This window comes from Drosophila miranda (assembly GCF_003369915.1).
Source record: "Drosophila miranda strain MSH22 chromosome Y unlocalized genomic scaffold, D.miranda_PacBio2.1 Contig_Y1_pilon, whole genome shotgun sequence".
NCBI classification, from domain to species: domain Eukaryota; kingdom Metazoa; phylum Arthropoda; class Insecta; order Diptera; family Drosophilidae; genus Drosophila; species Drosophila miranda.
Window position 1 is genome coordinate 12,399,216 of NW_022881603.1, and position 13,378 is coordinate 12,412,593.

At 41.3% G+C, this 13,378-nt stretch overlaps 1 protein-coding gene across 1 annotated transcript in view; it reads right to left on the reverse strand.

Moving 5' to 3' along the window:
- The window catches only part of LOC117191422, a 144,239-nt gene extending 134,004 nt beyond the window's left edge, over positions 1-10,235 (reverse strand). The window contains exon 1 of the mRNA XM_033396293.1: positions 10,164-10,235. Coding sequence (XP_033252184.1) covers positions 10,164-10,181 — 18 coding nt within the window. The 5' untranslated portion in view covers positions 10,182-10,235. The remainder of the gene's footprint in view (positions 1-10,163) is intronic.
- Between the last annotated feature and the right edge of the window lie 3,143 nt (positions 10,236-13,378).

The window sequence follows — 13,378 nt, forward strand, 5'->3', positions numbered from 1 at the left end:
ACTTAATTTTTTTGGGAGCTTGGATAAACCTGTTTACAGCGATATGCTCTAGTTTTATCATGGTAAGTTCAAAATATTTAAAACACTTTATTGCCCAACCTGAATCCTTCTCCTGGAATTCACTGCTGAGAGTTATCAAATTTTCTATGGTATCATTTAGATGATCATCAATCAGCTCGTTTTCATATATTGGTTTGTATGGAGTAATGAAATGCTTCATTGTTTCTGTTAAGCTTTCATCATCAGTGTTTTTAACGTATAATCCATATACTTTTAAATTGTATTTTATGGATCTGTACTCACTCATGCAGTGACGCAATAAATTGATAATATCATTTTTGCAATCATGAAAAAACTCTTTTAAATCAATCTGTTCACTTTTATTTGAGTGAACACGATATGATTTTAAAGGAAATCGCGACTCCGTTGAAATTAAAATAACGTTTTCATTTTCCTCTAGTTGAGCTGCTCTTGCATTCTTATGTTTGTCCGACATCATATGGCGTCTTTCCCTAGACGAAGGGTAACTTTCACCGCAAATTGAACAGTCAATAATCCTTAGTTCCATCGGAGTATCCAATCGAGGTCGTTTTGAAGCACCTGACGTTGAAGGACCTTGAAGATCACTTGAATTAGATCCTTTGCTCATAAGAATCTCAAAAGCATTCCTAGGTCCCAAGCATGCTTCATAATGACTAACAAACTCTATTAAGTCGATGGGCTTAGAGCAAAGATAACACGCCACATTATTACGAGAATCAGAGCATCTCTCATAATGAGATTGAAACTCTGAAAAGTCAACGGACTTATCACACATGTTGCACTTAACTTTTGATGCCATTTTAAGTTTTATTATACCCGATACTCAAAATGAGTATTGGGGTATATTAGATTTGTGGTAAAAGTGGATGTGTGTAACGTCCAGAACGATTCGTTTCCGACCCCATAAAGTATATATATTCTTGATCAGCATCAATAGCCGAGTCGATTGAGCCATGTCTGTCTGTCCGTCTGTCCGTCCGTCCGTCTGTCCGTCCGTCCGTCTGTCCGTCCCCTTCAGCGCCTAGTGCTCAAAGACTATAAGAGCTATAGCAACGATGATTTGGACCAAGACTTCTGTGATATGTCACTGCTACAAAAAAATTTCAAAACTTTGCCCCGCCCACTTCCGCTCAAACAAAGTGCGAAAATCTGTGGCATCCACAATTTCGACGATACGAGAAAACCAAAAACGCAGAATCGTAGAAGATGACTATATCTTCTAGAGGGCAAATTCTGAACCAGATCGAATAATTATTATAGCCAGAATCAAGAAAACAATTTCATTCTTTCTCGCTCTGTCTCTCTCTAACACACAGGTTTCATGGTCGGTTTTGCCAATTGCAAAATATGAGTTCAAGGATCTCAGCACCCATAAGAGCTAGAGCAACCAAATTTGGTATCCACACTGCTGTGATATCGGACCTTGACCGTTTCGTGTCAAAATTTCGCCACACCCCCTTCCGCCCCCGCAAAGGACGAAAATCTGGGGCATCCACAAATCTCAGAGACTATTAACGCTAGAGTAACCAAATTTAGTATCCGCACTCCTGTTAGATCTCACTATAAAACGAATATCTCAAAATTTCGTCCCACCCCCTTCCGCCCACACAAAGGACGAAAATCTGTTGCATCCACAAATCTCAGAGACTATTAACGCTAGAGTAACCAAATTTAGTATCCGCACTCCTGTTAGATCTCACTATAAAACGTATATCTCAAAATTTCGTCCCACCCCCTTCCGCCCACACAAAGGACGAAAATCTGTTGCATCCACAATAATGCAGATTCGAGAAAACTAAAAACGCAAAATCATAGATAATGACCATATCTATCAGATTGCTGAATCTGGTTTAGATCAGATAATTTGTATAGCCAAAAGGAACAAATCAATTTGCAGTATCGGGTATAAATGTAGAGTTGCGGTCTCCGCAGCAACTCACAACGTTCCCCCTCGTTTTTTTTTATACCCTATACTCAAAATGAGTATTGGGGTATATTAGATTTGTGGTAAAAGTGGATGTGTGTAACGTCCAGAAGGAATCGTTTCCGACCCCATAAAGTATATCTATTCTTGATCAGCATCAATAGCCGAGTCGATTGAGCCATGTCTGTCTGTCCGTCTGTCCGTCTGTCCGTCCGTCCGTCTGTCCGTCTGTCCGTCTGTCCCCTTCAGCGCCTAGTGCTCAAAGACTTTAAGAGCTAGAGCAACGATGTTTTGGATCCAGACTTCTGTGATATGTCACTGCGACAAAAATATTTCAAAACTTCGCCCCGCCCACTTCCGCCCCCACAAAGAACGAAAATCTGTGGCATCCACAATTTTAAAGATACGAGAAAACAAAAAACGCAGAATCGTAGAAGATGACTATATCTTCTAGAGGGCAAATTCTGAACCAGATCGAATAATTATTATAGCCAGAATCAAGAAAACAATTTCATTCTTTCTCGCTCTGTCTCTCTCTAACACACAGGTTTCATGGTCGGTTTTGCCAATTGCAAAATATGAGTTCAAGGATCTCAGCACCCATAAGAGCTAGAGCAACCAAATTTGGTATCCACACTCCTGTGATATCGGACCTTGACCGTTTTGTGTCAAAATTTCGCCACACCCCCTTCCGCCCCCGCAAAGGACGAAAATCTGGGGCATCCACAAATCTCAGAGACTATTAACGCTAGAGTAACCAAATTTAGTATCCGCACTCCTGTTAGATCTCACTATAAAACGAATATCTCAAAATTTCGTCCCACCCCCTTCCGCCCACACAAAGGACGAAAATCTGTTGCATCCACAAATCTCAGAGACTATTAACGCTAGAGTAACCAAATTTAGTATCCGCACTCCTGTTAGATCTCACTATAATACGTATATCTCAAAATTTCGTCCCACCCCCTTCCGCCCACACAAAGGACGAAAATCTGTTGCATCCACAAATCTCAGAGACTATTAACGCTAGAGTAACCAAATTTAGTATCCGCACTCCTGTTAGATCTCACTATAAAACGTATATCTCAAAATTTCGTCCCACCCCCTTCCGCCCACACAAAGGACGAAAATCTGTTGCATCCACAATAATGCAGATTCGAGAAAACTAAAAACGCAAAATCATAGATAATGACCATATCTATCAGATTGCTGAATCTGGTTTAGATCAGATAATTTGTATAGCCAAAAGGAACAAATCAATTTGCAGTATCGGGTATAAATGTAGAGTTGCGGTCTCCGCAGCAACTCACAACGTTCCCCCTCGTTTTTTTTTATACCCTATACTCAAAATGAGTATTGGGGTATATTAGATTTGTGGTAAAAGTGGATGTGTGTAACGTCCAGAAGGAATCGTTTCCGACCCCATAAAGTATATCTATTCTTGATCAGCATCAATAGCCGAGTCGATTGAGCCATGTCTGTCTGTCCGTCTGTCCGTCCGTCCGTCTGTCCGTCTGTCCGTCTGTCCGTCCCTATTAGCGCCTAGTGCTCAAAGACTATAAGAGCTAGAGCAACGATGTTTTGGATCCAGACTTCTGTGATATGTCACTGCGACAAAAATATTTCAAAACTTCGCCCCGCCCACTTCCGCCCCCACAAAGAACGAAAATCTGTGGCATCCACAATTTTTAAGATACGATAAAACCAAAAACGCAGAATCGTAGAAGATGACTATATCTTCTAGAGGGCAAATTCTGAACCAGATCGAATAATTATTATAGCCAGAATCAAGAAAACAATTTCATTCTTTCTCGCTCTGTCTCTCTCTAACACACAGGTTTCATGGTCGGTTTTGCCAATTGCAAAATATGAGTTCAAGGATCTCAGCACCCATAAGAGCTAGAGCAACCAAATTTGGTATCCACACTCCTGTGATATCGGACCTTGACCGTTTTGTGTCAAAATTTCGCCACACCCCCTTCCGCCCCCGCAAAGGACGAAAATCTGGGGCATCCACAAATCTCAGAGACTATTAACGCTAGAGTAACCAAATTTAGTATCCGCACTCCTGTTAGATCTCACTATAAAACGTATATCTCAAAATTTCGTCCCACCCCCTTCCGCCCACACAAAGGACGAAAATCTGTTGCATCCACAAATCTCAGAGACTATTAACGCTAGAGTAACCAAATTTAGTATCCGCACTCCTGTTAGATCTCACTATAAAACGTATATCTCAAAATTTCGTCCCACCCCCTTCCGCCCCCACAAAGGACGAAAATCTGTTGCATCCACAATAATGCAGATTCGAGAAAACTAAAAACGCAAAATCATAGATAATGACCATATCTATCAGATTGCTGAATCTGGTTTAGATCAGATAATTTGTATAGCCAAAAGGAACAAATCAATTTGCAGTATCGGGTATAAATGTAGAGTTGCGGTCTCCGCAGCAACTCACAACGTTCCCCCTCGTTTTTTTTTATACCCTATACTCAAAATGAGTATTGGGGGATATTAGATTTGTGGTAAAAGTGGATGTGTGTAACGTCCAGAAGGAATCGTTTCCGACCCCATAAAGTATATCTATTCTTGATCAGCATCAATAGCCGAGTCGATTGAGCCATGTCTGTCTGTCCGTCTGTCCGTCCGTCCGTCTGTCCGTCTGTCCGTCTGTCCGTCCCTATTAGCGCCTAGTGCTCAAAGACTATAAGAGCTAGAGCAACGATGTTTTGGATCCAGACTTCTGTGATATGTCACTGCGACAAAAATATTTCAAAACTTCGCCCCGCCCACTTCCGCCCCCACAAAGAACGAAAATCTGTGGCATCCACAATTTTAAAGATACGAGAAAACCAAAAACGCAGAATCGTAGAGAATGCCCATATCTTTTAGACTGCAGAATGGAATAAGATCGTATTATTATTATAGCCAGCATCAAGAAAACAATTTCATTTTTTCTCGCCCTGTCTCTCTCTAACACACACGTAGCATAGCCGGCTTTGCTTAGAGTAAAACATTAGCGCCTAGATCTCAGAGACTATAAAAGCTAGAGCAACCAAATTTGGTATCCACACTCCTAATATATCGGACCGAGACGAGTTTGTTTCAAAATTTCGCCACACCCCCTTCCGCCCCCGCAAAGGATGAAAATCTGGGGATATTCACAAATCTCAGAGACTATTTACGCTAGAGAAACCAAATTTGGTATCCGCACTCCTGTTAGATCTCACTTTAAAACGTATATCTCAAAATTTCGTCCCACCCCCTTCCGCCCACACAAAGGACGAAAATCTGTTGCATCCACAATAATGCAGATTCGAGAAAACTAAAAACGCAAAATCATAGATAATGACCATATCTATCAGATTGCTGAATCTGGTTTAGATCAGATAATTTGTATAGCCAAAAGGAACAAATCAATTTGCAGTATCGGGTATAAATGTAGAGTTGCGGTCTCCACAGCAACTCACAACGTTCCCCCTCGTTTTTTTTTATACCCTATACTCAAAATGAGTATTGGGGTATATTAGATTTGTGGTAAAAGTGGATGTGTGTAACGTCCAGAAGGAATCGTTTCCGACCCCATAAAGTATATCTATTCTTGATCAGCATCAATAGCCGAGTCGATTGAGCCCTGTCTGTCTGTCCGTCTGTCCGTCCGTCCGTCCGTCCATCCGTCCGTCCGTCCGTCCGTCCGTCCGTCCCCTTCAGCGCCTAGTGCTCAAAGACTATAAGAGCTAGAGCAACGATGTTTTGGATCCAGACTTCTGTGATATGTCACTGCGACAAAAATATTTCAAAACTTCGCCCCACCCCCTTCCGCCCCCACAAAGGACGAAAATCTGTTGCATCCACAATATTGAGGATACGAGAAAACTAAAAACGCAGAATCATAGATAATGATCATATCTATCAGATTGCTGAATCTGGATCAGATCAGATCATTTTTATAGCCAAAAGGAACAAATCAATTTGCACTGGCTACGCAGACCCCGACGTCACGATCAGACTGATTTTCTGTCTCTCTCGCACGCACTCTTTGTCGTGTCGTTCAAATTAGCGGCGTCTGCCGGAGTGGCTCTCTCTCCTACTGATTTAGTATCGGGTATAACTGTAAAGTTGCGGTGTCCGCTGCAACTCACAACGTTCCCCCTCGTTTTTTTTTGTATCGAACTAACCACTTTCACTATTGAAATAGGACTAAGGGTTTCCTTTTTAAATGGTATCTTTTTAGGCCCCCCAAACACCTTCTTTATCTTTTATATCCAAAACAAACAGTACCTGCTCACAAACCTGTTTCAAACGATTCCTACTGGGTCAATCTAATAATATGAGGGAAGGGTTACAACTTCTATTCTACCTGAAATCCACTTATTCTTTTTGTGTAATGCTCACTTGGAAGAAACCTGTTTCAAACGAATCCTATGATTCTCTTGTAATAAGAGGAAGTGAAATTCAACCAATCAAAAGTAAAACAGAAAACATTTAAAATAAATAGTGGTTAAATGTGTTATATTTATTATATATGTACATATGTATATATTATTTTTAGAAAAATAAATAAAATATTCTTTTTATATAAATATGTATTCGTATTATTAAAATTTCGCCTCAGCTAATTTTACCGCAGCAATTAAGTCATCATCATCTTCGTCCCGAAGTAGTTCCTGGAGTTGAGATCTTTTATCATCATCCTGATTATCTACTAAATCCAAAATGTTGTCATCATCCGGGAAAATGTATGCTGGATTATCATTATTAGACGTTGCATTCCTTGGGTCATCGTCGTCATCATCCCATTTAATGTCACTTAACCAGGTCAAGTTGCTCTCGAGATAGGTTTGGGTCTTAATCCCAAAAATCTAGGACAGGTCTACGGAGCTCGGCTGAGAGTCCAGATTTAGGTTGATTCCGGTTGGGAATCGATAAAAATGATTTCAAGGTCATCCATCGTTGTTGAAAGATTACTAGTTTATGTACTAGCTGTTAGCTGTGTGTAGTTATTATATAGGCATTTTGCTATGGGACAGTGTTAGGTACACAAAGGAGGAATATAAATTATAGAGAAAGTAGAAAGGTTCAAGGGCATCGAAACCGTTTTTCAGGAAACACTTAAAAAATACCTCTAAACTATCACATAAGATTCATTGCAAAGGGATGACCTACCTGTTTGAGGGTTGTTTGAATCGCAACACGCGACCAATCGTAAAACGAGGGGGAACGTTGTGAGTTGCTGCGGAGACTGCATCTCTACAGTTATACCCGATACTAAGTCAGTATGGCTCTCCTCCGGCAGACGCCGCTAATATTAAACGACACGACAAGGAGTGCGTGCGAGAGAGACAGAAAATCAGTCTGAGCGTGCCGTCGGGTGCTGCGTAGCCAGTGCAAATTGATTTGTTCCTTTTGGCTATTAAAATGATCTGATCTGATCCAGATTCAGCAATCTGATAGATATGATTATTTATGATTCTGCGTTTTTAGTTTTCTCGTATCCTCAATATTGTGGATGCAACAGATTTTCGTCCTTTGTGGGGGCGGAAGGGGGTGGGGCGAAATTTTGAGATATACGTTTTAAAGTGAGATCTAACAGGAGTGCGGATACCAAATTTGGTTTCTCTAGCGTTAATAGTCTCTGAGATTTGTGAATATCCCCAGATTTTCATCCTTTGCGGGGGCGGAAGGGGGTGTGGCGAAATTTTGAAACAAACTCGTCTCGGTCCGATATATTAGGAGTGTGGATACCAAATTTGGTTGCTCTAGCTCTTATAGTCTCTGAGATCTAGGCGCTAATGTTTTACTCTAAGCAAAGCCGGCTATGCTACGTGTGTGTTAGAGAGAGACAGGGCGAGAAAAAATGAAATTGTTTTCTTGATTCTGGCTATAATAATTATACGATCTGGTTCAGATTTTGCACTCTAGAAGATATGGTTATCTTCTACGATTCTGCGTTTTTAGTTTTCTCGTATCGTCGAAATTGTGGAGGCCACAGATTTTCGCCTTTTGTGGGGGCGGAAGTGGGCGGAGCAAAGTTTTGAAATATTCTTGTAGCAGTGACGTATCACAGAAGTCTGGATCCAAAACATCGTTGCTCTCGCTCATATAGTCTTTGAGCACTAGGCGCTGAAGGGGACGGACAGACGGACGGACGGACAGACGGACAGACAGACATGGCTCAATCGACTCGGCTATTGATGCTGATCAAGAATATATATACTTTATGGGGTCGGAAACGATTCCTTTTGGACGTTACACACATCCACTTTTACCACAAATCTAATATACCCCAATACTCATTTTGAGTATCGGGTATAAAAAAACAGGTTCATTGACAGTAAGAGGGAGGAGAGAGAATATAAATGAGCGAAGGATCGATTTGAGAGGATTTTACATGGTTGAGAAACAGGATTGAGATCGAAGTTAGTTCACATTATCACCGATAGGTGGCGCCACCAAGTAGTAACGATAAGGGACAGCCATATTTTAGACTGAATTACCAAATTCGCAACATGTTGCCGCAATATGTGCTTAAGCATGTGCAGCTTGGCAACATGTTGCCATTATATTGCCTTCAACTCTTGTATTTTTTATTCGATTTTCAGCTAAATTTGTGCCTGCGCTTTTTATACCCGATACTCAAAATGAGTATTGGGGTATATTAGATTTGTGGTAAAAGTGGATGTGTGTAACGTCCAGAAGGAATCGTTTCCGACCCCATAAGGTATATATATTCTTGATCAGCATCAATAGCCGAGTCGATTGAGCCCTGTCTGTCTGTCCGTCCGTCCGTCCGTCCGTCCGTCCGTCCGTCCGTCCGTCCGTCCGTCCGTCCGTCCCCTTCAGCGCCTAGTGCTCAAAGACTATTAGATCTAGAGCAACGATGTTTTGGATCCAGATTTCTGTGATATGTCACTGCTACAAAAATATTTCAAAACTTCGCGCCGCCCACTTCCGCCCCCACAAAGGACGAAAATCTGTGGCATCCACATTTTTAAAGATACGATAAAACCAAAAACGCAGAATCGTAGAGGATGACTATATGTTCTAGAGTGTAAGATCTCAACCAGATCGTATAATTATTATAGCCAGAATCAAGAAAACAATTTCATTCTTTCTCGCTCTGTCTCTCTCTAACACACAGGTTTCATGGTCGGTTTTGTCAATTGCAAAATATGAGTTCAAGGATCTCAGAACCTATAAGAGACAGAGCAACCAAATTTGGTATTCACACTCCTGTGATATCCGACCTTGACCGTTTCCTGTCCAAATTTCGAAACACCCCCTTCCGCCCCCGCAAAGGACGAAAATCTGGGGCATCCACAAATCTCAGAGACTATTAAGGCTACAGTAACCAAATTTGGTATCCGCACTTATGTTAGATCTTACTATAAAACGTTTATCTCAGAATTTCGCCCCACCCTTTTCCGCCCCCACAAAGGACGAAACTCTGTTGCATCCACAATATTGCACATTCGAGAAAACTAAAAACGCAGAATCATAGATAATGACCATATCTATCAGATTGCTGAATCTGGATCAGATCATTTTTATAGCCAAAAGGAACAAATCAATTTGCACTGGCTACGCAGCGCCCGACGTCACGCTCAGACTGATTTTCTGTCTCTCTCGCACGCACTCCTTGTCGTGTAGTTTAATATTAGCGGCGTCTGCCGGAGGAGAGCCATACTGACTTAGTATCGGGTACTGTAGAGTACTGTAGAGTTGCGGTCTCCGCAGCAACTCACAACGTTCCCCCTCGTTCCTTTTGGGGTTTTGTTAATTTCCAATTTTGAAACCCCACCCGCTCTGCTTATGCGAGAGTGTGTATACAGCTGTGAATATGGTCAACATGTCGCTTGGCTCATGGCATTAATTCAATTGCTGTTTGCATACATACGGCCGAGCCGGAGCGAGCGGAGACGGATCTCATGTTACTTGCCTCCGCCCCGAAATGTAGGCAACACGTTGAGTCCAGACAGTACAATTATAGGGACATGGATATGGAAACTCTAGGGGGAGGTTTCTTCCACTTCACTCTTTCCAAAATGAACTAATAATCAGAAATGTCAAGAACAAAGAGAAATTCTCGTGTTTGGGGATCCACAATTCGTTGCTTGCATTCTCGTATATTATTTTTTTCAAAACTTTTATTGCTTTTCTGTGCCAAGAATTTTTCAAATATTATTCTACTCACCAAAGCCTTGGAGCACATGGACTATGCGTACTATGGCTCGTTTTAAAAAGCTTTATTTTTCGTTTCGATTGACAATATTTATTTTTGAGAATGTTTTAACTCACTAGGGACTCTCTACGGCAGGAATGAGATTCATTTGGTCTATTCCGCGGTCAAAAAAATCACTTGTACACAAAGGAGCACTTTGATGCGATCAACTGCAACGCGTCGGGATTCGAGGTTCGTTGGAGCGAATGATGCGCGAACAGGTTGAGGCTATGCCATTTATATGGAAGTGGCTACTTATATAGACGTCGCAGCGCCCGAAAGTAGGCAGCCAACTTTTTATATACAATAGCTAGGCTAGCAGCGGCTGCTGCGGTGGCTGCTGCTAGATATGCGCTAACCTGTTCTGAAACCCGTACAACATGTTGTAATTGCGACTATAATATACCCACTATTCGGGAACCATCCAATCGACCTTCTCAAAGTGAGAAGAAAAAAGTCTATAAACTTAAAATCTGCAGGAAATACAGATAAATATATGTATATCTGAGCCAAACAGTAACTGCATATCCTTGAATTTGTGTCTCCAGTTTCCAAGATCAAGATGCGGGCTATGAATGCAGTATATCGACCTTATGAGGCTCGCCCTGCATGGTGAATAAATTTGCATGTACACCAATATACCTTCGTCCTCTGCAAATGGCGTGGTATGAGAGAGCGACTGTCATTGGAGCAGAAAAGCTGGCGGGACACTGAAAGTAATTAGTCCCACAAAGTACGCTGACGGTTGCCCTTATCAACAGCCCCTGCACACAGATACATAGAGGGATATGGACTGCAGCCTTACATCATCGTCATTGGCGCTTTATAGAAAACGAAGGATTGTGGTTGGGTAGAGTATATATTCAGGGGTGGTAGGAGCTGACGGCCAGCTGGCTTATCTCTAATGTTCGCGAGAGGGAACGAGAGATGGGGGCTGGACTAACCCATACTGCAGTGGAATATCCCACTGTATTGATAACATTTGAATTTTTGGCTTGATTTATGAGCATACCATGAAACTACTCGTAGCTCCCTGGCATATCGGAACAAACAACAACCAACAGCAAACAACAGCCATAAAAAGAACAACCGTGTAGCAACTTCAACTTTGACGCAGTTGAGAGCAAATTGAATTGAATCATCTGGGCCCCATATTCATGAACGTAATTATTCCATTTACCATTCTGGGTGAATAATTTCGATCTAAGCATTGATCAGGTTTCCGTAAGAGCGTACTTTTGATGTTTGCGAATTATTATTTCACAAGGCTGAGTACCCAAACTGCTGCGGATTTTCCATGCCACAAGGAAGATAGAAGATAGCACTTCCATTGAAATGCTAAATGAAATCGGATTTTGCTCCTCATCGATTTCAGAATTTCCATGTTCCCTGCAGGCTGTGTCTTTCAGTTAGCCAAACCAAATTTATGGCCAGCTTCTTTGTTTTGCTTACATCTGAGTTTTTCGGACAGGTTTTCTGGTAGATACCCTAGTAAGGGAAATCTATTTTTGTCTGAATACTATGTATACATATGTATATTTGTAAAGGCTTGCAACCTGGTATCTGATGTGTTGTTGGTTGGTTGTGTTCGAAAGGGTAAAGAGTTGCCCCTGAATTTAACGCTTCTTGTAGGCAGCGAATTAAATTTTTCGTATTCGCTTCACATATTTGCAAAGCGTTTGCTTTCGGGTTAAGCGCTTTTATTGCATTCTTGCAGATGACAATGTGAATGGTCCATGCTGTTATCCATTTGCGATCTAATAAACTTTACATTTGTTGGTCTTTTTTTTTTCCCAGAAAAAGAATGCTGCTGGGGGCGTAGATATTGCCCAGCTCGGGCACAATTTTTCAGGACACTTGAGGCTTTCATTTTGTATGTAGTCCAAGTGGAGTCCTCGTCTGCAGCTGGCCAACTTCCGTCCATTGTTGACTTCATTTTAATGTTCTGGCTTTTTGCGGCTTTTCGACTCTGGCGCTTCACTCACTACTGGAATGCCCCCCTCTCGTCACTCTCTGTCCACTATATTTTAAAATTTCCTTTGTGTTTTAGCATCTTAAAGTTTTGCAAATAGATTTGGTGCAGTTATTTTTGGGTTCTTTTACGGTCATGTTTTGAGGTTTTTATTCATTTATTTATGCAGATTATTATGATTTATATTATAATTTATTATTATGGCCATAAAGTTTCGTTTGTTTTCCACATAATGCATAAAGCATAATGCATTAGTTGGGTTTTCTATTCGCCAAACTTTCATTAAAGCGATTAAAAAGTATTATTTTGGGCGTATGCGATGACACAGTTAATAGTTTTTAATTATTTTATCATTCGTTTTGTTGCCTGCGATGGGAAGTCCGCTAGTGCCATGAAAAAACAAAAATTCACAGAGCTTCGATGTACCCCTACTCCTGAACAAAAAAGCTTAATTAATTTACACGCTGAAGCTCGTCAGGCATTTGAATTACAGTGCATACGTATATGATACGGTCTGTTTCATAATCAGCGTGTAATCTTTATGGAGAGTGACGCACATGCCACATTCGATCAAACGCCCACAGGAATGTGGTGCACCACACACGCTCTTTTGCGGCACATACATAAATCACACAAAACTATTCCCTTTTCCGGCATTTACATGGAGTCTTATCTATGATGAGGGAGCTGCCCTCCACTGGATTGCCACTGCCACTGCCATTGCCATTGCCACCGCCCCATCGTCTGACTGATTGTCTGGCCGACTGTTGCCCTTCAATATTATGCAATATCTCGTCTTTATGGCCTGGCCACACTCCTCCATAGCCAAAGCCATCTCTATCTCTTTCGATTATTGTCACTAATATTGAGCACGCGTTTTAATTGAATTTCACGCGCTTCCCATAAAATGACAGCGTGTCCGAGTCCTGGTCCTCCCTTTATGGATGCTCTGGCTGGAGGTTTATGTATCCTACTCCTTGTAATATATATACTCGCCTCTATCTCATTTGATTTCTCTCGCTTCTTGTTATGGCCAATCGTAAATTTCTTCTCTGTTATTGCCTTGTTCATAGTTTCTAATAATATTGATAATTGGCAGTGACATCAGTGCGATCAAGTACTGCAGCATGTGGTTGTAAAAATAATCATATGTCGCAATACTGAGAATCGTTCATTAGCTTTCCGCATATACTCGTATAATGCCCTTCCCTTCCCA